This window comes from Fulmarus glacialis, unplaced genomic scaffold (assembly GCF_000690835.1).
Source record: "Fulmarus glacialis isolate BGI_N327 unplaced genomic scaffold, ASM69083v1 scaffold25362, whole genome shotgun sequence".
NCBI classification, from domain to species: Eukaryota; Metazoa; Chordata; class Aves; order Procellariiformes; family Procellariidae; genus Fulmarus; species Fulmarus glacialis.
The window spans coordinates 18,703-42,348 of NW_009196290.1; the positions used below are offsets into that span (position 1 = coordinate 18,703).

The 23,646-nt window shown below is 42.9% G+C and overlaps 1 protein-coding gene across 1 annotated transcript in view; it reads right to left on the reverse strand.

The window, feature by feature from the left end:
• Window positions 1-23,646, reverse strand: part of DDX31 (DEAD (Asp-Glu-Ala-Asp) box polypeptide 31) — a gene marked incomplete at its 5' end in the record, with an annotated part of 48,665 nt that overhangs the window by 14,164 nt on the left and 10,855 nt on the right. Inside the window, 5 exons of the mRNA XM_009572167.1 lie at window positions 2,412-2,523; window positions 8,464-8,545; window positions 14,122-14,261; window positions 16,324-16,374; window positions 22,284-22,343. Coding sequence (XP_009570462.1) covers window positions 2,412-2,523; window positions 8,464-8,545; window positions 14,122-14,261; window positions 16,324-16,374; window positions 22,284-22,343 — 445 coding nt within the window. The remainder of the gene's footprint in view (window positions 1-2,411; window positions 2,524-8,463; window positions 8,546-14,121; window positions 14,262-16,323; window positions 16,375-22,283; window positions 22,344-23,646) is intronic.

The following is a 23,646-nucleotide window of genomic DNA, read 5'->3' on the forward strand; positions in this document are numbered from 1 at the left end:
AAACATGGGACCGAGAGGCAGAAGGGGTGAGCGGGCAGGGAGCCACTCGCCTTTTGAAAGCGGGCTGCAGTCAAAACACTGCTTATTAACATTGACGAGGTCAGAAAATGGGGAAAAAGAGAAAAAGAGAGAGAAACAAATGCACCTCTGGCACAGTTTCCAATTGATTGTCTGCCATGAAAGCAAAAGCCAGCTGCCATGTTAATTATTCATGATGCCTGGCACAGAGGGGAGGAAGACGGGGTTTATGGAAGCCACTCAGCAGTGGAAAATTTGCATATGTAGATAGCAAAGTAGGAAAAAGAGGTGGAGTGCTCCTATACAAGATAAATGGGATGCACAATGTTTCAGCATTTCCTGATATATTTTCTGTACTTCTTGTCTGTGGGTAAAAAATTTGTTAGTGCTGAGGTCAGCAACAAGTGTGTACGTGGGATGTGTGTGCGCACAGTGACATACACTGTATAGAGAGAGATTACAGGTTTTCTAAGTGTGACCAGAGCCATTCAGTTGTTCTCCCGTCACAGTCATTTCAGGTTAGAAGTTTGCATGGGGTATAAGGAATCCCAGGGGAGCAACAAGAAGCTCATCCATGCAGAATCAAGGATTTGATCATATTAGTCACGTGCTTTGAGATTGTGGACTTAAAAGTGCTGCTATAAAAGTAATTACACCAGTCAAGTAGCACAACACACCTGAAAATGGGTGCAAGCAAGCCGCTTGTGTCTCTAACACTTTCACTGTAGGAGAAAGGTATTTTGAAACCCTGAGGAAAAAAAAATCAGCACTGCAATTGTTGGGGCAGGGTGAGAGTCAGTACAGTGACATGCAGTGGCAGGGGTAGAGCGAAGAATGGAACAGTAGGATTTCAAATACCTCGCCCATCAATACAGCCATGCATCATTAAAAGCATGCAGAATGATTTGCGGTAAGCAGGTAGTTATAGTACGAGCTCTGGTCATTCTGCTCTGTCATCACCTAACAAGTTAGTACAACATTCAGAAAAAAACAGCACCTTCGACTTCTTGAACAATCACTTCTGATTCCAAACAATTTTAATGCTGAACTCAACTTCTACCTTGAGAACAGCCTTCCCTTACCCAGGTTCTATGATGACATTGTACAGCTGAAAGGCCAATTTCCCCATTTGGTTTTGGACCCCTTAGTATGTGATTTATGTAGTCTAGCACATATGGTACACTTCTACTACACTTGTACGCACATGCATACAACAGGTATATATAATGGTAAACAGAAATGATGTAGACCATCAAAATTCACCTCATCAGGACCCCTCTCATCCAAACCTAACTGGAAATGCTGCAGAACTGAAACCAACAGGACTTCTATGCAAGCTTAGACAGCAGGATTTGACCCACATCAAAGTGACAAATGAGATGAAAAAGAAAACAATCAGGAAGGGAGACACGTGGGAAGAGGAGACTCAAAAAAAGGGGAAAGGCTCTAGTCCTATATATTGTGAGGAAGAGTGGTGTAGTCTCTCGCATAAAGAGTTTGCAATTTGTGGACTTGTCTCAACATTTAATAACCAGATTCCAAGTAATTGTCAAGGACCTTTGGGGCCTGACTTCCTGCATTCCCTTTACAACAGCTATTCCGTTTTCAGGTGCACCCAGATCAGCCTTACTGGGCAACAGAACAACACATAGAACAGGGGTGCCTACATTGCACCACCTTTTTGGCTTCTCTCAGGGGACTGCTTAGTTTGTATTTTCCTACCACATCCCTGGCAAGTTTTTCACCTTTCCCCAAATCCACCTTCCTCTAGATATTCCAAACTGAGAAGCAGAAGGGAAGAGTTTCTTGTACTGCTCAGTGACAACTGCTGTGCATCCTGCTTGGCAAAGATGGGAGATCAAATTCCAGATTTGCACCTAACTACAATTATTATTAAATCCATCCCAGTTTTTCTTCTTCCTGCCTTTTTGAGTAGTTGCCCTCTCTCATTTTTCTCCCATCCCACACAACAACCTCCAGTCTAAGATCCTTGCCTGTTAAGAGTTGCTCCCAAGGCATCCTGTCTTACAGGCTTCAAATTCATCCCTGGAAAGCATCTAACGGGTATTGCACCAGCATGTGGTTAAGCAGGTCACCCATGACCTTCCCAGCATTACACACATAATCTATTCGCTCATGCAATTGGGTCAGAGCCCTCGGATGTGAATCCTATCGAAAGCCAAGATTAAACCTCATTTGCACGTAATATGGGAATGCAAGAAATTAACATTTAATATCATCACAAAGCCTTCTGGGCCCATCTCAACCCCCTACAGAGCCCAATGGCCCCAAAATGTTTCTTCCAGGCCTTTTCCCTGAAGCTCTTCCCCAGAAGAAAACCTTGGCAGCTTATATGAGCCCTTCTGGAATAAACTGAAAAGAAACGCACTGACCTTTCTTTGCCCACCGGACAGTCCCCTCGCTGGAGTGAACGTAATTTTCAAATTTTGTCTGCAAGACCGTGGCCCGCTCCCGGACTTCCTGAGGGTCCGTGCCAGAGGATTTCTACAAGGGCGGTGTGAGGATTAGAGGAAAGAGAGAATTTGAGTCAGGAATAATGAAGCAGTTTACAATAGATTTAATAACAGTAAAATCACACAGTAACCACCCAGGGGCCAACAAAGGTAATCCTCTCAATATTACTAGAGAAAAAAAATATAGATAAAGATGTTAAAGTCAAAGCAGCCAGTGAGTGCTGTGTGGTGAGGAGAGCAAATCAGTTTTAATTTTGTGTTTTCTAACATCTATCACGTATCTTTTTCCCTCTTTTTTTTTTTCCCCCCAGATTCAACAGGCCAGATACCTGTGCTTGTTTCCATTGCAGTTATTTGGAATAACTCCCCCCAGACTCTATGCTAACAGTTTTAGACCAATGTTGCAAGATCCCCTGTGCAGTTCCCCAAAACACCTGGCCTGTCCTTGGCATTCGTGGGGCACGAGATCTACATTAACCCCCAAGCTCCAGAGAACAGACCAAATTCAGCACCTGTGAACAAAGCCAACTAAATGAACTTCTCACTATTGATGCCTACATGAAGTTTTCTCACTGTCAACAAGTCATACTTAACGGTAACTGCCATCACGTGGTTCCTCTAGAATAAGACAAGCCCCTTGCACCAAAGGCATGACAGAATAAACTTCCTTAGACCAAAAGGGCAATTTTGCATGTGCTCAAGCTTTCCCGGAATCAGACTGTAGGATGCAGTTCAGGAAATGGAAAGCAAATATTCCTGGGAGCAAGCTGTTACTGGGAGGAGAAAAGAGGCTGTCTCTCTCTCTAAAGTACCCAGGCAGAGAAAGGAAACGTGGACAAGGAAACAAAAGAATTTTTGATGGAAAGTTGACAGCAAAGTGCAAAGCCAAGCTTCATGGATGTGAACCTCTCCCAAGAAAGGGCCACAGTTCTCAAAAGCTACTCAGACAGGAACCAGCATCCAAGTCTAAAAGTGCCAGATCCAAGGCAGTAACTTGATACTGGTCAACCCCTGAGCAAGGCTCAGACTGAAAACAAACATCCAGCTCTCACAACTCTGTACTAGGCCTGTGCCAAGGCAACAATCCTGTTGTTCCTCCCCAGTAGATTTGCATGCTAATGCTGCATAACCCTCCTTCCCTTGCAGCTGCGAGCATCACCTCTGCACTGCTGCCAGTCCAGGGGAACCATGTCACACTGACACCACAAACCTCAGTGATCATGGAAGGCAGGCAATGCTGCTGGCACCCCACACAAAATGTTTTGCTGACCCAGATCTGCCACTCTATAGCCTAACAGCAAATCTGCCCAGAGACAGAGCCCAAATGTAGTCTAAATTCCCTGCACAGTGCCCTCTTTTGAACTCAGAATCCCACAGCCTCCAGCCACTGGGTTATTCTTCAACAAAGCAGGTATGGGGACTAGAGTTCCTGCTCACTCACCACCTGGACTGACTGTCCATCTGCATCTCCAGCAAAGACAACAGTGGGTATTTTAAGGCTACATGAAGAGTCTCCCAATCCACTTGAGAAAAACTCACAACACAGTCCATTTCACAGACGCCTTTTAGTTTGACTTAACGTGCACCTATTAATCAGATGAGACAGTCTCCAGTTGAGGGGCCTGTGTAAAGGTTTAATAAACTACAAGTGGAGCTGCCTCCCCGAAGTGGACACTCGTTGCTGTGACTAACAAGTTTCCATCGACGTGAAACATAAAACTTTCTCCCCCTGCCTGCTCCTCCTAGCCCCCATCACTTTTCTTTTGTTAAGCCTCCTGGCAGCACAAAGTGTCACCTTCTCAGCGTTTTTTAATATGAATGTGAAATTAGTGAGGTTTGCCCTTTCCCCTGGCGGACAGAATCCTCTGTTATTAAAAAGTAAAGCACTTTAATAATGAAAACTTTTTCTCTTTTTCCTGTGTTTTAACTGTTTAAAATTAATGAGAAGGGCATAACGGTTGTCAAAGCGATATTGAAAGCTGGGTAGCCAGGACCGAATAAGCACGAAAATCCCTCCAGAGTGTTAAATAAACAGTGCTTCAGCCCCCTCTGAATCCCTCTGTTGGTTATTGTATACATTCTGTAACAGCACTCAGAATAGATCTGAGCACCGGGGAGGCAGAAAGGTTTCAGAATTCCAATAAAGGCCTCAAATTAAAGACAGCCTGGTGCGAATTCCAGGAGAAAATTAAAGAGACCTCAAGCTTAAGTGACAGGTGACTTGCTTCTGTGTCACAACTGTCAGGGGATTTAGTGATAATATGGCAATATATTACAAAGGACTTTTCTTATTCCCCCCTTTAGGTTTCAAAATGAGGCATCTCGTCTTCCTAGTGCTGAGGGGAAAAAAAAAAGTAAGACAAAAATGAGGGATAAAAAACTAGGTGCATAATTTCCAAAGTGTGAGGTCAGTCCAAGAGAAATAAATGAAAAAAAAAAAACAACAAATGGCAGGAAACATAATGTACTCGGAAAACAGCTTCTCCCCTCCTCCCATCTCCACCTTGTCTTTTATCCCCTTCAGCCCCTTGAGACAGATCTCATTTTAAAATTGCCCCCTAATGGGCATCAAAAAAAATCTGTGTTTGATTCCTGCCTTCCAGGGAAGTTCATCTTAAAAAAAAAATAAAAAAAATAAAAAAAATCAAAAAAATCTAAATTTAAAACTGACTTAGAGCCAAACTGTGAAAATAAAACCTTGTGAGTGTCTGGACAGATCAAATACAACAGTGCTACTGGAAGTGCACTGGAAGCCGTCCTGTATGCTCTACTCACACAAGCAAGCTTTAATCCTGCTCTGTATCCTGGTTCGGATGAACAGGACAATTAATTTGAGACCTTACACATTCTTCCAAGACCCAAAAGATAAAAGCCTACCCCAGAGGCTTGCTTGATCTACTCTCCATCTAGATGAATGTGTTACATGTGTTAAGTAAGAAGCATTATTGCCATTATGGAGCAATAGTGGGATAGGAGAACCTTTTCTACCTTGTATTTGCTTAGAGTAAGAGTCTATTCTGGCAGATCCCTAACCGCTAACATAATGACTGTGATCAATAACAATATCTATAAGCTAAAAGAAGAAATGGGCCTGGTTACAATGTTATTTAACCAGTTCAAGACATCAGGGGGACTCCCCCCACTGCCAACTACACCAGGAAAAGACATACTTATCTCTTTCAGAAGAAAGAAACTTCTGATGATAAAGACTGCAGCTTTTAGGTTTGAGAGGTTGGGATAAGTCCTGAAAGCCTCTGATTTCACTGAGAGAATATGTTAATGGGAGCAGGGATTGAAACACAATAAAACTAGTCTGAGGTAGAAAAGTTCTTTCTTAAAACAGTACAGAAAAAAAAAAAGGAAGGGAAAAAAAAAAGCCAAAAACCCAGGCTGTAACATCTCCTGCTTCCATTATATTTCAAAACAAAATGAAGGATTTTGTTTTAATAACAACTTTTTACTAACCTCCACACACCTTCTCTAGAACTTACCAAGTCCCCCTGCCCCCCTCCATAAAAGTTGAAAGATCAAATTTATTCTCTTTGTAGGCAGGTGAACATTCACACACCCAGACATAGCCACATATATATTTTATACACCTAAATATAAAATGTACATTTTACAGGCACTTCAGCTTGCTCCCTGGCTGCACACAGAAGCCCAAAAAATACATGTTCCAACGTGGTACTTATAATGGACTTCAGTTGAGGCAATGAGAACCGAAGAGCATTATAATGAGGTTCCTGTGTGCACGACTACAATATATACATGACTCAATGCACGGAGAGCTGATAAGCAAAGCTAACACTCTCTCAAATGGCAACATCACAAACGGATCAGGTTCAGCTCCTCATAACAAGTCTGTAATCACACTCTGTCCTATGCAACGTCCCACTGCATTCCCAGCTTATTGTACCATCTTTACGGCAAACTTACAGAATTTAATAGAGATTAACCCTCCTGAAAACTTGGAAACATGCCCCTGCAGCTTCTGAGAAAGCATCGCAGACCACTTATAGAGCCTCTGATGGCAATAAAATACAAACAGAATGAATCCTTGATTGCATTTAATACATTTTTCAATTAATTCCTGAAGAAGCCTATTTGATACTGACAGAACTACTGTAACTTCATCCCCGTTAAATATATTTTTTTTCCATAAAGTGAAACTCTATTTCTCAGTCCAAATCCTTTCAGATTCTGAGCCACATAAAAATAGGTTGTTCTGTATTTATAAGTTCCTGCAGCAGATTCAGACCATCCTACAGCCAGAGTGGAGATATCTCAGTGCCAGTGAAGTCAACAGCAAAATCCCATTCACTTTGATGGCAGAGAGAAGAGAAGAACTCAGTCCCACCTTTGACTTCAAGTGAAAGGAACCAGCCCCTTCTGTACACGTACTTGTGTACAGCACCTGGCATGGCAGGGCATGCCCAGGCAGCACTGCTGAGTAAAAACCAGAGTAATACCTACTTTCAAATATGATTTGTTTTTTAATTTTTTTAAAGGAAAGGGAGAAAGACAAAAGAGGATTATTTAGAATATTCTGTGCTTAAATGTGTAGAGTATTTCATAATTTGAAAGCATGACAGAAATACCAACTTGGTATCAAACAGGCTTGCTAGCTTTTTATTGCTGTTTCAAAGGCAAGGATACAATGGCACTGATATGTTTAGGTGAGAATTTTCAAAATGGATCAACGATTTTGAACCTCCGCAAGTACCAGGCTCTGACATTCAACAACATTCAGCAGGCATTTTCTCCTGTCACTTCTCAAAAACCAAATCATAATCTCCTAGAAAAAACGTTCTCTTCTTTACCCACTTTCCATGAAATAACCCTTGTCCTCAAGCCCAGAACAGATAATATTCTGTCCCACGTCAGCAACAAATTTAAAGTGCAACTTCCGCATAAATACAATTGTTGAAAAACTCTCCAAAGGAAACCCAGTTATCTGCCTATAAGCACATTCGGGAGAAAAAGTAAGTATTTATATACAGAAGAACTATTTAAAATAATTTCTGCATTAACAAAGCACAACTAAACTTTTACATATTTGTTGAATGAGTTAAGAGGTCATATCCTAGTTATGATCCAGACATTTAAAACATAAAATATTTAAAATATTACAGGCTGATTTCAGTGAAAAACTGTGCAGTGGTGGGAAAGAGCTTTAAACAGAGCTCCATCTCATATGAGCCAGATCTGGCTTTCTGTGAAATATAGGGCATGTAGGAAAACTGAACATTTTTCAAAAGCATGTTTACCAAGAACACCACAGTTAGTAACAGTCATCCACAGGAAACAAGAAGGCTCATACATGGTATAACAGAAAGAATGCACAGGCAAAACAGCAACAAGAGAAAAAAGAGCGTGCTGCATCCTGCTTGACGCATTCTTGACTTCCATTCTTGGAGGATTTAATTTGCCAGAATGCAGAAATGCGCAAGGTATCAATTGCAAATGACTGAATTCTGTGAATTAGCGCCTTGAAGGCAGACCCAAAGCTTGCCGAGGTCAATGAAAAGATGCCTGTAAACCCAGTGAGCTTTGTTTTAGGCTTCAAGTAAACACAGATAATAAAGAAACCTACGTAACACATCACCAAATACATTTTCCTTATTTCTTCAGAGTAGTTTTGTGTCATTTGTGATCTCCAACAGTATTTTTGCGCAGAAAAGCCAAGGAGAACAGAAACATTGTGGGGAAAAAAACCCAAAGCTTTTGCAGCCAGAAACCTTTACTGTCACAAAAATATTTGCTGAAGAGTTAGAAGCGACTGCTTTTTGGGGATAACAGCTTAAAGATTGGACAATTGTGATATAAGGCAGTTTTATAATTATTTGCACTGCCTGACATCATGGATATACCAACCCTTGTATTGTAAAGACAGAAGCGAAGGGAGGAATACTTATGATGTTTAACTGGTAAGTGAAAATTGGAACAATCCCAAATCAGCAGAATAACTCACCTTGCTTCTTGGTCTGTGTAACTTGAAGCGATCATCCTTCATCAGGCTGGATAATACCTTCTCCATCTTTACCTCTGAAACACTGAAGCAACAAAGACAAAAAATTACCATTTCTCCTACTTTTCAAACACAATGTGTAATGAGCCACAGGCTGATAATGGATAGCAAAAAGATTGAGATTTACACATTCAGCTTAAGAATTTACCCCTGAAATACATGAGGTCTTACCCTAGACACTCAGTCAGCAACCCTAAAAGCCTAACTACTGTAAAATCTCGACCCCAGCTGAACCGGTGCTTTCACCGGAACGGAGACATAATTTTACCCGCAACCTTGTCACCATTACAAGTCACCAACACACACTCCAATTCTACCAGAGCATCAAAATAATTGAGAGTGGACTTTCAGTTCACTGAAAGTCTCCTTGGTTCTCAACCAGAGTAACTGATTAAAGAAAAAATTTAGGCCTTTAATTATATTTCTGTTGTTTTCATAATTTTTCCTTCCTTGCATTGAGAAGCACCAAGACAATTGGGAACCATTTGGTTACGTTTTCCACTAAAAGAAACTCAAAACAGAGTTGAGGCAGCTCATAATATTAATGCTTCTTGTAGATTTGCTTTGTAACTATAAACAGTAAGATCTGTAACCTCCACTTTGAACCCACAGGGTGTCAGACATTTTATTGTACATTAGATGTCATGGGCAGGGAGCAGAAGGTGTCTGCATTTGATTGCTTGTGCAAGTGTGAGAAAGAGCCTGACTGAGACATACACATACAGGCTGGAAAGATGTGCTCTGCTTACTTTGCTACTTCTCCTACATCTTGTCTCCCCCCAATATAACTTTCAGATTCTCTGTAATCAGCGACACTGCTCAACCCTCATTCAAAGGAACAAAGTGCTTGGATACACACATTTTCTTCCACCCATGTTAGCGACCACGCTCCCAAAACTAAAGAGCTAAAACTAAAGCTGTGTAAAGACACAACTCCTTCCTCTCAGACTGACTCAAGCTCAGAGGGTAACAACAGGATCCCAAGGAACTTTTCCTATCAAGCCAACTCTCCCACAGCTTCCTTCCCTCTGGTCACAACATTGCTCTTTCCCACAAGATCTTACATCATTCCAACTTCTTGCTACATTGCTTGGGTCAAAGCTCAGAGACACTCTTGCTGATGGACACACTCACCCTTCAATTCATTTATAGCTTCAAAAGCCACCTCTGACACCAAATACACGGTTTGATTTCCCTCCCCATTCTGAAAACTCACCTTCCCTCTCATTTGAAGTGTAAAGCCAAAGCCCGGCCCATTAGGGACCCTATAGCATTTTTTTTTTAAATACAGGAGACTCAGTCAGCTGTCCTAGCCAGGCTTCACACTGGGCATTTATTTTCATTCTGTCGACTCACATTCCTCCTGTAGATTCAACCAGATGATTTATTCTCCAGCCCTGCTTGCAAGACACTGCTGGGTACTGTTATGGCCCAGATATTGGAAACGCTTACAAACCTGCTTTATTTTAAAGTGAGTGGTCCTACTTAGAGGTGCATTTACAGGAGACTAGAAATTCTTCTTCCTCTTTAACACTGTCTTGTGGGGCACAGGCACACCAGGTGACACAATACAGGAACAGCTGTGCAGCTCCAGGCCATTAATATTACAGCTGCATCCAAACTGGGTCCCATTTCCAAGGGAATTACCCAGATGATAAAAGCTGAAGTTTGTGGGCCCAAATTTTCAGCAATGGGCAAAGGTCATCTCTAGAAAAGAGATTCTTTTCTTTTTTATACCAGAATAAATCATAAATACTGCATGGAAGCCAAGGAGTTCATTTGGGGTTACATCAGTCTAAGGAAGAGAGAAATCTTGAGGTTCCAACAGTTCTTAGACTCCTGAATCTCAGATGGTCAGAAAGATGTATGCGGTTTCTGAAAGGATGCATTGCTGATATTCTTCAATTTGTAAAGTATAGAAAGAAATTATAACAACAAGGACATCCCCTTTCTCTTCACTCAAAGATCTCTAAACACCTGGTTAGGAGGAATAGATGAATCTTTGCCATACTGTGTAATAGGACACTGTGATCCTTGCCTGTTCCCCAGTCCTTCCCAGTTAAAGCGACAAATACCTTTATTTTTCCAATCTGCTTTTTCAACCTCAGCCAGCTCACCACCATAACATAAGGAAAGGAAAAGAGATGGTCCAGAGAAATAGCCATCTAGCCTGGAAGGTACAGGCCAGTATGGCCATAAGATATTCTATATGGGAGACAAGCCCCATCGTTGTGCAGCTGGGACTCCTGATGTAGCAGATTCCTCCGCAGAGGATGCAGAGAAAGGCGGGGGAGTGATGCGGGAGGAAGGGAAATGGAGCATAAAAAGACAACTGAGGGTTTCTCTGTTTTTGAAAAATATAACAGTAAATTAAAACATAAATGGCAACCACTTAAGCAAGAGAAAAGTACACCTCCCCATCCCCCCAAAAAGGTTGCTTTGACACCGCTATGAATGAAAACGTCAAACCTTTGACATTGATTTGTCTGAGATGTCACCCCCTCGCCGATCCTCCTCTCGCCTGGCGCGCTGCCAGCTCGCAGCCTAACAGATATGTGAACTTGGTTCACAGCGGGGAGCATCATGTGAGGGGAGCAGGGGAGGGGGGCAAGCACAACCGTAGAGAAGGGAGAGAAATGACTCGTGCCTCCACGGTGATGCGTTTTCCTTTATAAATTAGTTAGGCCGCCGTTAGGAGATAAAGAAATTATCTGATAGCTGTCGAGGCAGGTGCTGCTAGATTGCAGTTGAAGGAACTAAAAGAGACATAAGGGAAAAAAAAAAAGTAAACCTCACTGACTTTCTTCTGCTTCTTGCCTCCTCCCTTTGAGGAAAATCTGTTATTTACGCTTAGAGCCGAGACAGAACATTTTGGAGTCTAACCTTTTGGAAAAAAAAAAAAAAAAAAAAGAAAGAAAAATGAAAAAAAGAAAGAGGAAACGTACAGAAAACATGAGTGTGCATGTGCATGCACATACGTATTTACAGTTAGGTAGAGGAAACACAACTTCAAGCCACACAAAGACCAAAAAGAAAGTTGCAGAGAGAGGCATGCAGCTTTCTTGAGCCCCAAGGGAATTACTGATCTCAGCAGAGCCAAAGTGAGATCGTTTTGGCAAAGGCTAACGCTGCTTTTCCACAGTGGAAGCCAAGGAGAGGCTTCAGGTACCGGTGAAAATTAATTGCAAGCGATTTCCAATTTCAAAGGCAGTCATCCCTAATTCCGAAGTGGATTTTCATCCACCAACAAAGCCACGTCTGCTCTCATTACTTCCGACTCTCAACGTTTCTGGGCTTACTCCCATGCATGCTGGGGTGGGTGGAGGGGCTTAAGAAAAAACTCCGGGTCAGATCCTCATCCAATGTAAATCAGCACAGTATTGCTCATTTACACCAGCTGAAGGCTGCAGGGACCCATCTCATGCTTCGTCTTCTTAGAAATACATATTTTATGAAGTATTTACATTTCAATAAACCCAGTGGGAATTTCATTTAAAAAAGAAAAAACAAATTAAAAAAAAAAATCACAACACACACTCATCCTCAAAAAAAAAAAAAAAGAGATTTAAAAATTAAGCAAAGAATAAAAAAAAAATGCAAACTCTAGTAACTTGTGCAGTCCAAGTCAAAAGCTACAAAGACTTAGGGTAAAGAAACAAAAAATTATCAGTGCTTAAGAGGATCAGTGACAGTCCAACACATGCTGTCTTTCACCCTCGCACTGAATTAAATTGTCAGGATTATCACCATAATGCTCTGTTTATGAAGGGTAACGGCAATTTGTGCTGATGGCACTTGCTGCCTTTAGTTTCAAGCTGCCTTCCTGCATTTTCTCTGTAATTCATCATCTCTCTTTTCTATCCCGTTGCCCCTTCTCACACCATGCGCTACTATGTAGGAAGAGACACATGACTGCAAACGGGCCGAATCGTCCATCCATGCCAATTAGACGCTCATTTTCTTCCATCTGAAGATGGCGGTCAAGGAAGGCAAATTACACTCCTTTTTTGGCGAGTCCCTTATCTGCAGGGCAGTACGTTTTATGAAGAACATAGAACAAACAAACAAGAAAAGACAATCCCCAGAGTTGTTCGGCTCTACTGATTTGAGAAGTGGAGAAAAAAAAAAAAAAATTCACATAAACCTCCCTCCACTCATTCGGCACAGTCTTCTACAGATTCCTGAAGAACAGTGGCTAGCTCAACAACAGGTCTCCTTAGCAGATATAATTACCAGCGTGAGTGACACTGCTCCTTAAACTTGTTAAAAAACAACAAAATTGGATAAAAGCATTAACATTTAAAATAAAAAAAAGGGGGGGAAATTTCCCTCTCCTTCCTCCAGCACTTCCAAAATATTATAAAATAGAAAAACAGAACTTTCCACTTGGAGTTAAAAATTCACAATTATGTGGGATTTCACCTTTAAATGTCAGTGCTGTTTGTTACATGAAAAAAAATGCTGTCAGCTTAGCCCTCCATGTCTTGCTGGTGTCTGTTTAATAGATAGTTACCTGGGATGATGGATGGCTCTTTGTTAGACCACTAAATGGCTCACAGCCTAGAATAAGCCTGTGTTTACTGCCAACATTTGTTTGTTTCAAGGATGCAAAACCAAATTCGACTCCAAGTAGCTCCACCCGACATAAACACAAGAAATAAGAGAACTAATTTGTGCGTGAGTTTACAGGGCTCCATCAACACTAGTACAACACTAAAGGGGCTCTACTCGGTTGCTGTTTTGAAATGCCGAGAGACAGCAGTGCAGGGAGCAAGGGGAGTCACATATATCCAGCTGACTGCTGAGGAGGCTTGAGACCCGACAGCACTCCTGACTAGCAATGTTGAGCAGCAAGTTGTGTTTTTATCCACAAAAGGACCATTGCGCAAGCAGAGCTGGAGCAAAATCTCATCATGTGTCGGCCATCAGGTAGCTGACTGCACATTGGGCTGGTCCTTACCCAGCCTGGCTTGCTCTCCTTACTGTCTACTCCTAGCTAGAGCCGGTGTAAGAGAAGCTTTCTCAGTTAGCTTGGAAGCACACCCCACTTTTGGTCTGTAGAGTCCACCCCCTTATTGCCTTCCAGGACCATACTGGGCACTCACCACTCGCAAAAGCCTCTACTATTCCTGTCACAAGCCACTTACACAACACATCTTGGCCAATTACCTGCCAGATATGACCGACAGCTCCCTAGCTATTTCTCCTCCGGATCTCTCCTGAAGAGAAAGCACAATCTCTGACAATATGGTGCTATGCAGGCAGATGGCCAGTTAGCATCTGACAGGCTCATTTGACTTGTGATCTCCGCATAGCCACGATTTGAACCCAGGGCCAGAGAGATAAACAGAGTGCAAAGGATCTCCGACTATCGTCTCCTCTCTGCCCCTCCCCACACACACTCACTCACGCACAATCTGTCAGGCTGATGATTTTCACACACTTTCCTTTTCTCCTTTTGCTAGTCTGGGGCCGGTCCTGGATCACAAGAATTAATAAATTCTTATTAAAACCTGCACGAGAACACAGTCCCGCTGAAAGTGCCATGGAAGGTTAATTAGCAAGGATGAGCTGAAACTTTTGTTCGCGTTTCTGACTCACTTAATCTTGTGAGAAGCCAGCAAGCTGACATATTCTGCCTCCGAAGGCGCCAGGACAAGCAGGCTGTTCCCGTGACAGCCAATGCGAGCCGTCCTCCCGATCCGGTGGATGTATTCCGCAGGTGAAGCTGGAGCGTTATACTTCAAAAAGGGAACATGAGAAGGGAAAGGAGAAATTAACAGAACACAGCATGTTGATTATAAACAAGACACTCAGCCCGCTCATCTGAAACAAAAGGGATCTTAGCAAAACCCACATGCCATACCTCCCTTGGAACTGGCCTGTTTATAAAGAGCCCGTCGGGCTCATCCCTGTAGCCATCACTCAGCCCCCTCAGCCACAGCAGTTTTTTGACATGTGAATGTGACACATTGGCCAACTTTCAGATAATAGGACAGTTTCCCCATCTCAGTGTCTCCCTTTGCCTTTTACATTTTATTTCTATACAGGCATGTCAGGAACCTGTTTGCTTCCCTTAAAAAAAAAAAAAAAAAAAAAATTCCCACACAGACCTCAAACCAAACAACCCCCAGGACTACCCCCCCAGAGCAGGAAGCTGCCTGCTCTGCATTTGGGAGAAAAGCCATAAAATAAAAGACGATGGATTCCAATCTGGAGTTGGGCTAAATTGCTTTGTTTCGGTTAAAGCAAATCATAGCTGGTTACTGGATAGAAGAAATCTAAAAGAGATGAGGGAGTAAGTGCTTTCGGCAGCATATGATACAGGTAGCAATTGTCTTCCCACATGCAACTATCAGGCACTATGAAAATGTTGCTTAAAGTCCCCCCTAATATAGTGGTGCCTCTCATTTACTTCACTAGGAATCAAAACTGCCCAGCCATTTGCAAGATCTGATAAAGGGTGACATATTTCCCTCCCTTTAACCTCCCCCTATTCTTCCCCCTCTCCTCTCTTTCCTGGAAAAAATGAACATGCACAGAGATACTGCTCAGAAATGAGCCCTCAGCAGTTTAACTGGAAAAAACCCAACAACCAAAGCCCACTCTAGTGTTTATACCTGTGCCCTCTGGCAAAGTTTCTACTGGCTAGAGGTGTGAGTAAGATGCTGTGAGCAATCTAATTGCTCCCTGCAGGTCCTTGCTCTTGGACACAGCTCTCAGGACAGCTGAGATTTCACCTTCTGGACACACAGAAGTCTCCCAGGGCTTTAGGTAATTTGCACTGCGTTCTAACAGTGGCAACTATATCTTTGGTTAAATTATATTAATATACAGATCTGGGAATTAAAGACTTCACTTCCCCAGCCTTCTCCGACTAGCTAGCTGCTACAAAATCTTTCTTTTTTAAAAAAACAAAATTAAAATCAAATTTGTTACCTGGAAGGTATGAGGTAGAAATTAAAACACTTTGTTGAGGGTCTGTGCCCTGTTCTTTTTAGCCAGGTGTCACTTGATACACGAGAATCTCTGGATCAGTTTTTCCTCAATGCAACTAACCTTTTTTTAATTATAAATCTTTTATAAAAATGAAATCTGCTTCCTGCTCTCATCTTCCTCTTTGAAATGATAGACTGCTATTTTTAAGGTTCAATGCATCTCCCTTAGTTTCTATTTTTTTTTCAAAGACAATATTTCTGTCAACAGCAGTGCAGCAGTGCTGGGTTTTTGTTGTGGTGTTTTTTTTTTTTTTCCTTCAGGGAAAATCTGAACTATGCAGTTCTACTGAAAGCTGAACGCTTACAGCTACCCAGCCCCAGGCCCAACCCAGCAAAGCCTCACTTGAAACATTCCGGTCATTGCACAGACACTATTGGCTACTCAATGTTTAACATTAGGATCACACTTAAACTCCTCATGGAACTGCCTCCCCAGCAAGCTCAGAAAAATAGAAACACAGAACTGCAAGAGAGATGGCCAGTACTTCACAAGATTTGGCTTCCTGTGGGGGGAGACGGAGGGTGTTTCCTCCCAGCCAGTGGAATGTTATTACACAGTTGATAACACTGGAGTTATTGAAGAGGAAAACACACTGTCAAAACCAAAGATATGACAGCAATGCTATATCCTAGCAAAACCTCGAGTCCCAGTCCTGCAGTCAGGAACACGTGGGCCTCCCACACCTGTAGGTATCAGCACAAAGATCAGCAAACTCAGAAAAAGGGTCTGGACTGGAAAGGGATTTCATCTGAGCAAGACTGCACTTAATATATACGTACACACATACATATACAGCAAACCTACCTGTACAATCCATGTAACTTGAGGCAGGTCTAGTCCACGTGCTGCAACATCCTTTAAAATTAATAAGGAAATCACTTTTGTAAAAATGCTTTGAAGATATCAGCCAAGTAAGAACTCTTCTGGCATGGCAATTATGCCAAGAAACAACTGGCTACACAAGTGGGAATTTTATGTGCCTAGGTTGGGGAGAGATGGACTGAAGGTCAGAAATAATGTTGAGGGTTTAAAACACAAGGAATATTGTTAACAGACTAATAGAATAAAAAATGATCCACTACTACGGCCCAAAGCCATAGTAGGACATGAAAACACCTATTTCAGGAGAGTGGTGTTGAATTACAGTAGTCTGCTACAGTCCTTTACATTATACCTGAGAGAATCAACTGTCTTAATGGTAGTGATACCTTTGGTTCTTCAGTTTGTTTCACTGATGAAAACAGATCTGCTCGTAGGCACCTACTACCCAAACAGTGAGAGAGGCAGAGTTAAATCTCTGGAAGGCAACACTGTTTCTGAGTACACCTTTCTCCACAGCAAGCCTAAGAACTGAAACCAGGCTGCTTATGATGAAAAGGAAAATGGCCATAAAGCAAACAGTCAAGGATCATAGACCTTGAGTGGAATGTCCAAAGATGCACTGATCTCCATCTACAAATATTTAGTTGTTTCCTAGGTGATCGTTTGAAGTTGAGGAGCAGATGACTTGCAGGTCACCTGGCCCTACGATGAAAGGCTAACAATTTAGCAGAATCTGCAGGAAGCCGGAGTACAGCTCGAGGAGAGGGGACTTCAGCTATCCCTTAGATTTTCACCAGTCTGGCTTTGATTTGGAGAAACAAAACTCAGCCCTGAAGAGAAGAGTCTGAAGCTGCTGTCAGGAGTGTTATTTGATGTGCCAGCTGGTGAGAAGACCCATCAACTTGGAGAAGGACTTGAATGAGACCCTTTAGGTGTCCACAGCCAGTATACCTCAAAAATCATACCCTTTCAAAGAGAAAAGAGAGTTTAAATACTGTTCAAAATGGAGAGACAGTGCAAACACGTTTCAATCTCCCTTCTTGATTTTCTGTTCATTAGTAATGTCCTCACATACTCCTTGGATTTTACATTCACCACGCGCAATAGCAGAGCAGGTGTGCAGATTTAACTCTGTTAGGAAATGTTTTGGAACACATGTATCTTTTAGCTAGTTGCAAAATAGAATATATTAAGAACGTAAGCAGGAGCTTAATGTACTAAAAATGTGTCAGCCACCCACTGAAGTGTTTTCATGCAACTCCCACACACGTTAAAAGACTACGAAGCTGATGTTTTGGCAGCAAAGGCCTTCCCATAAGCACTAGCCAGGTTGCTTTGTGGCTCCAACTGCAGTAAAAGAGGAGACACTTTCCACAGCGCCCACTCTGAAATAATATACGCTATCGTTCCAACACGCTCATTAAGAAATGACTTGTTCCCAGAGTCAGAATGAACAGATGTACAAAAAGCCATTTAAAGGAGGTTGGAGAAAATAAATCACAAGAAGTCGGGGAACGTGTACAGCAGTTACCAGGATAACAAGATTATAAACTCTACAGCGTGATCAGACAGGAGTGCTGATGCCTGATTCCAATCTGGCTGGCTTTGTTATAAACTTCCACGCTGACAAGTCTTTGGTCTTTTCCTATACTGTGCTCTTTCTCACACCCAGTAGTCTAGGAAAGGCTGTGTTTGATGAGAGGGCTCTGACCTTGGGACGGGGTCAGTTTACCCAAAATAAACAGATAGCCAAGCCGTCTCTGTGGTCAGGACCTCCAACATGGGGAGGAGAAGTAGACGGCAGGGGCAGGAGCCATCCCTCTCATCCACCCAGATTCTTTCCCTCCTCTTCTAAGATACCTTTTCTCAACACCTCTGGCTGGGAAACTAACTACTGCCAAAGCAAGTAGGAAAGTTGAAAAGTTAACCAAAAGCCTAATAAATAGCCAGGGACAACATTTTAGGAGGAGGCTCTCTCCCATCATCAGCCTAGTATTCACTATTGCTTTCACAATGCCACCAACTCCACTCAGCTGTTACTGACACATATCAGCAGCTATTCTCCTGGGGTTTAACTTGGCTTTCTTTCAGAAGTGTCTTGGGATTTACTGGTAATTGGAGTGTTTTGCAAACTCTCAAAGATTCCTCAGTATCAGTCCACCTGCGTCTCCTGTAGCTCCTTTTCCTCAAAGACCCTAGCAGACAGCAGCAAGGTAGAATTAGGATAAAAAGTTTGAGTTGATTTGCTTTCCTCTGCTGGCAGAGCCCGTGAGCTTCTTGCTTCTCAGATCTTTAGAAAAATACTTGTGGGTCACCTTTCCAGGAAAGAGAATACAGCTCAAGAAACAATTACCCAGTTTTACTAGCACTACATTTATTCCACACACAGAAGCACTAACCTGCTGCCAGTGCTCTTTCAAGAAGCCCAATAGATTTCCAATGTACTACTCTCCCTTCTTTTCCACTGCCCCAGGCGGCATTCCCCTTTCCATGCATGACCTCACACCACCATTCCTTAATAACAGGGAAATCAAGAATATAACACCTCAGCAGGTCACCGCTGATTCCTTTCAATGGGCAATGGAAGGGAGAATTAAGTGACCATCTCACAGGAGCAAGGAGAAATAATCTACACCAGCGCAATTTTAAAGAAAACCCAGATGCCAAGCAAACACGATAAGCTGAAGCTTTAACCATGTTCCTGCCCTGATCCTAATTGCAAGCCACAGAATGGCACAATATCGAGGTACAATCCAGGACCCCCAGAAATGCTGAAATTTCTGCTTCTAACAATTCACGTTACCAGCATCTGCTCGTGGTGGTGAGGTACAGAGGGGTGGGTGCAAGGGAACGGAGGGCAAAAAGGCCATACCAAAAGCGAGGCATATCGCTGCAGAAGATCAGAATCAACACAGCCACAGAAGTTTTGCAAGGGCCTTGGTTTGCTCAGTCCCTCTCACACAATCTAATTAGGGCAAAGGAAATTGCTAAAGTTGCTTTTGAAAGACACTCAATGGTGAGGTCTTGAAGGCCCTGAGCTTGACAATTGGCTGCCTACATGAGGCCTAGAAGTACAGATGGAAGGCAGCTTGCTCAGGTGCCAGGCTGTCAGTTGGATTAAAATGACTCATTTATTTACCAAAGAACCTCACAAAGTGCTTTAGCTAACAGGCAGAGAGGGCCTAACGGCTCTCCAAGCTGGGGAAGAAGCTCTCGCGCCTTCCCGGCCTGCCAAAAGTCATTACTGCCGAGTGTGGAAAGCCATCAGCAGGGTAGAGACCCCCGTCGGCAGGGTGACAGATTGGGCTGCGTAATCAGAGGAGGAAGGAGAGAGCACAGAAGCTGTCAGAGGCGAAAGCTCTTGGCTGGGGCCGCCAGAAAACTGGCAAGATGAGTTAGCGTGACTGAGTAAACAGCAAACAATCTCCAAATGATCTTTCCTCTCTCCCTGGAAGAGATGAACTTGTTTAAAGGCACATCCCAAAGGAAGCCGCAAAGAACTTCAGTGAAGGAGAGAGAAATAAATCTGGATGAGACCCTCTGAGATACACGGCCCTTCTTTATTTTCTTGTCTGCCAGCTTATATTGTCTGGCAAAAATATTTTATGCAATATATTAATATACATATGACATAGAGCAAATTAATAAAAGGAACAGCAGGTCCCATTGCTTACTAGAGCGGAAAGATGGGTGGAGAACATGGCATAAGGGACAAGGGAAGGACAGCAACATTATTTGTGTTGCTCTTTTGTGAGCCAGGTTTCAAAATTTTGTGGGCACAAAACATGATTTTGCAGTGAAAAGAACAGAACCATCTTTCTGCAAAACATTTTTGCTGATATGAAGAAAAACGTCAGAAAAAGCAATGCCCTCAGAGGCAGGAGGTGGTCACAGTGCCTGGCTGCCCTTTGGACATCTGCGTTGGGGAGGCACCTGTAATGTGGGACTAGTGCAAAGTGTATCTCTATATTAAGGTGTCCATATGGTCCCCATTACTGTGGTAACAGGCCACCTCCTGGTTTCAATGCATTTGTCCTCCCAACATCTCTGTAAGATAGAACAGTGCTACTATCCCCATTTTACAGATGGGGAGCTGAAGCACAGAGAGATTTTGGACTCAGACACACAACTTACTGTGCTTAACGTGCTTAATGTGCCAGCTGAGCCATAGTAACTGTAACTGTCAGGATTTGCATCCCTGCCTTGCAGTAAATGCAAAGGAGCTTAGATTGAAACGAAGGAGAGTTACGATAAATGCATTACCTTATACTACCCTCTTCATGACAATCTAGGTTAATTCACATTACCTCCCATTTATGACAGGTCAGGAGCAAACACACAACTATTGCCGCTCAGCTGACATGTGGCTACTTGCCTTGTCATCACAATTCCACATCCACTTGTATGGAGTCTGTAGCATGGCAGGAAATCAAACCATATCTCCAGTGTCTCAAAGGAGGGATCCCATCCACTGCGATTTCTTTATCCAACTTATTCTTCTTCCTACCCTTCAACAGCGGTACATTTCCTGGCAGATTTTTCCTCCCACAGGCTGCATTTCCCCTTCGAACAGTCTCACCCAGTAAATTATATCCCAGTGATTGCAATGATTGTTTTCTCTTTGTCTAAAATTGAGCATTCACTGTCTTTCCAAACTTATTAAACTGAAATTTCAGTAACAAGACATGTCCCTGAAATTTCTCAGTTATAGACAGCATGTGCATGAAGGATAACAAAGTTTAGCTATTTATTATTTAGAATTCACCAAACACTTCATCTTCAAAACACTTAATCTACACCACTGAATGATTTAAGCTTTGCTATCCTCCTCAGCTGAGACACTTAAGTATTACCTCCACATACAGGGAAACCAAGTTATAGTTACATCTATGCATTGCAAAGATGCATTTTGACCTTGATCAAATCATTAAAAGGTTGTACACACAAGCAGGACCAAGACTAGCATGTAACAAGTACAATTTTACAGGCGATACAATACATAATTTGGCAACACTAAATCAAACACTCCTATATACATGGCAGCCCTAGTTTGAACAGCAGGCATAAAAATAAGATAAAATTCAGCCCCCACTCTCTGAAAAAAATTGCAACTAGTTTCCTTTAAGAATAATGTGCTGCAAGAACAGGAGTCGTTTCAGAGCTGGAGAGGGTTTCTCAGCTCTAATTACTCCCGATCGCTGTAATTTACAAGTTTGCAGTGGGTAGAAATCGCCAAGATTCACACATTTTCAGATCAACAGCTGCCACTATTAGAGAGCAAATCGTGCAGCCTTCTGCACCACTGCAGCAGGCTAGCTGTGGCACCGACAGGTCAGAAACGAGAAGCGGAAGGTGCCACCACAACACAAGGGTGCCAGCAAACTTCAGTAGAGGACAAGAATTTCTCCCTCAGCACCCTTGAAGGAAGCTTGAAGGGCAAAGCATGGAGAGCAGCAGAGCACGTGCATTTCTAATGACACCATTCTCTGGTTGGGCTTCCATTCCATCCCTGCAGGTTTTTGTTTTTAACCTTGGGGTAGTCATTAAGATGGGAAATATCACATTACACCCAATTTACCTGGCAGTTATGGGGCATACTACAAATTAGGATTGCATTCTACTGACTGCAGGTAGAGAGCAAGGTTCCAGCTTCAAATGAACAGATTCTTCCAGACATAAGTCCATGCAAAATACTTAGAGGCCTCTTGTATAAGACATGCACTTTTTCTGTATACGGTACCTTGCAACAAAATATCATATAACAGTTTGCAAAGAGGGCACCAGTCCTTATTTAACATGTGAGATGCAGAAAAAGGAGATGACTTTCCTCAAGGTCAGACAGCGAGCTGGAAGTAGAGCTCAGTGCCAAATCCTCTGTTCTACCATTAGATATCAGACAGGCCCATTAGCGTGGAGCTGCAAAGGGACTCCAAGTTACTTACAGTGCAAAGCAAGATGCCGGTCTTGGATTTTAGGAACTCCTGGAAGACCTCTGTTCTTTCCTACAGGATTGAAACAGAAAAATGAGAAGAGTGCTTATGCACATTACAATCAAACATAAAGCAAATTAGCTAATGTAACAATTTAACAACTATGCCTCACTATATCATGTACAGCTTCAAAAGCAAAGGAATTGACTTTACGAGTTCCAGTCAGACTCTTCCTGCAAATGGCAAAAAAAAAAAATCTATGGCATACAGGTGTGGTCCCAGGTAGGAAGGCACAGTGTCTGGGGCATTTGATCAAATGCATTTGATCAAATCAAAGCAGCCAACACCTCCACAGTTTGCACAGAAGTATGGCCTGTGTATGTCAAAAAGCAGTAACTGTTTTACATGGAGATGGGATCCACAAAAGAGTAGGCAGCAGCAACAGAAGCACTGGCATACTTCATGGGCAACACAGGCTTTTATGAATGCAAGAAAAAGCTGGACATCTTAACTGCTGTCTGTCCAGTCACACGATGGGCAGGATAAGCCCATTTTGTTGACACAGCGATACAGTCACATCACAAGAGATCAGCCTCATCATGTGCCCAATGGGGCATGCAGACAGTCACTGGACTGACTGTGTAATTATTAAGTATCAGGGACGCTCCGCTGCACAGTTGCTCACGTGAACTGTTATGGGATAAGTCTTCAAAGTAACAGGGCAGGAGAGATGAGACCTTGGCCAGAAACCCCTGCCCAAGCCACAGAACTCCCAGGGCACAGTCCCATGGCCTTCCCACAAGAAAAGGCCTCGTACTGGTGAGGGCCACCAACGGGGCTGCTGACACTGGGATGGAGGTCGTTCCTTCCCACGAGTGTCTGAGGCAGGCGCTCCCCAACCTTGTCCTCATCGCTGGTCTGCACCAGCAGAATTCCTGCAGCCCCCACTTCTAACATGAGCTCAGGCTCCTGGGCAAGGCTGTCCACAGCTCCCAGATCCCAAATGACCCTGCCATCTTTGAGCCATTGAGCCCCAGAACCACAGGAACCCGCCAGTAGGGCTCTTCAGTTACCTTCAAAAGCCTCCTGCTTTCAGTCCCAAAACCCACCTAAGCACACTCCAGTTAGTTTAACTAACTACTCAGGGGTGTGGTTTTTTTCCTGGATAAAAGCAACAGAAGCCGATTCTCCAACCCACATTACGTCACAACAATATTTGCTATCACACAAGACAATCTCTGAGCGCTAGTAACCGAAGGCCTCAGTAGCATTTGGTCTTCGCTTGCCAGTACCACCTACCCACCTACACTCCCTCTCCCTAGCTGTGGGAAACAACCGCACACTCACACTCCCTTGATCTGATTACATTTACTCT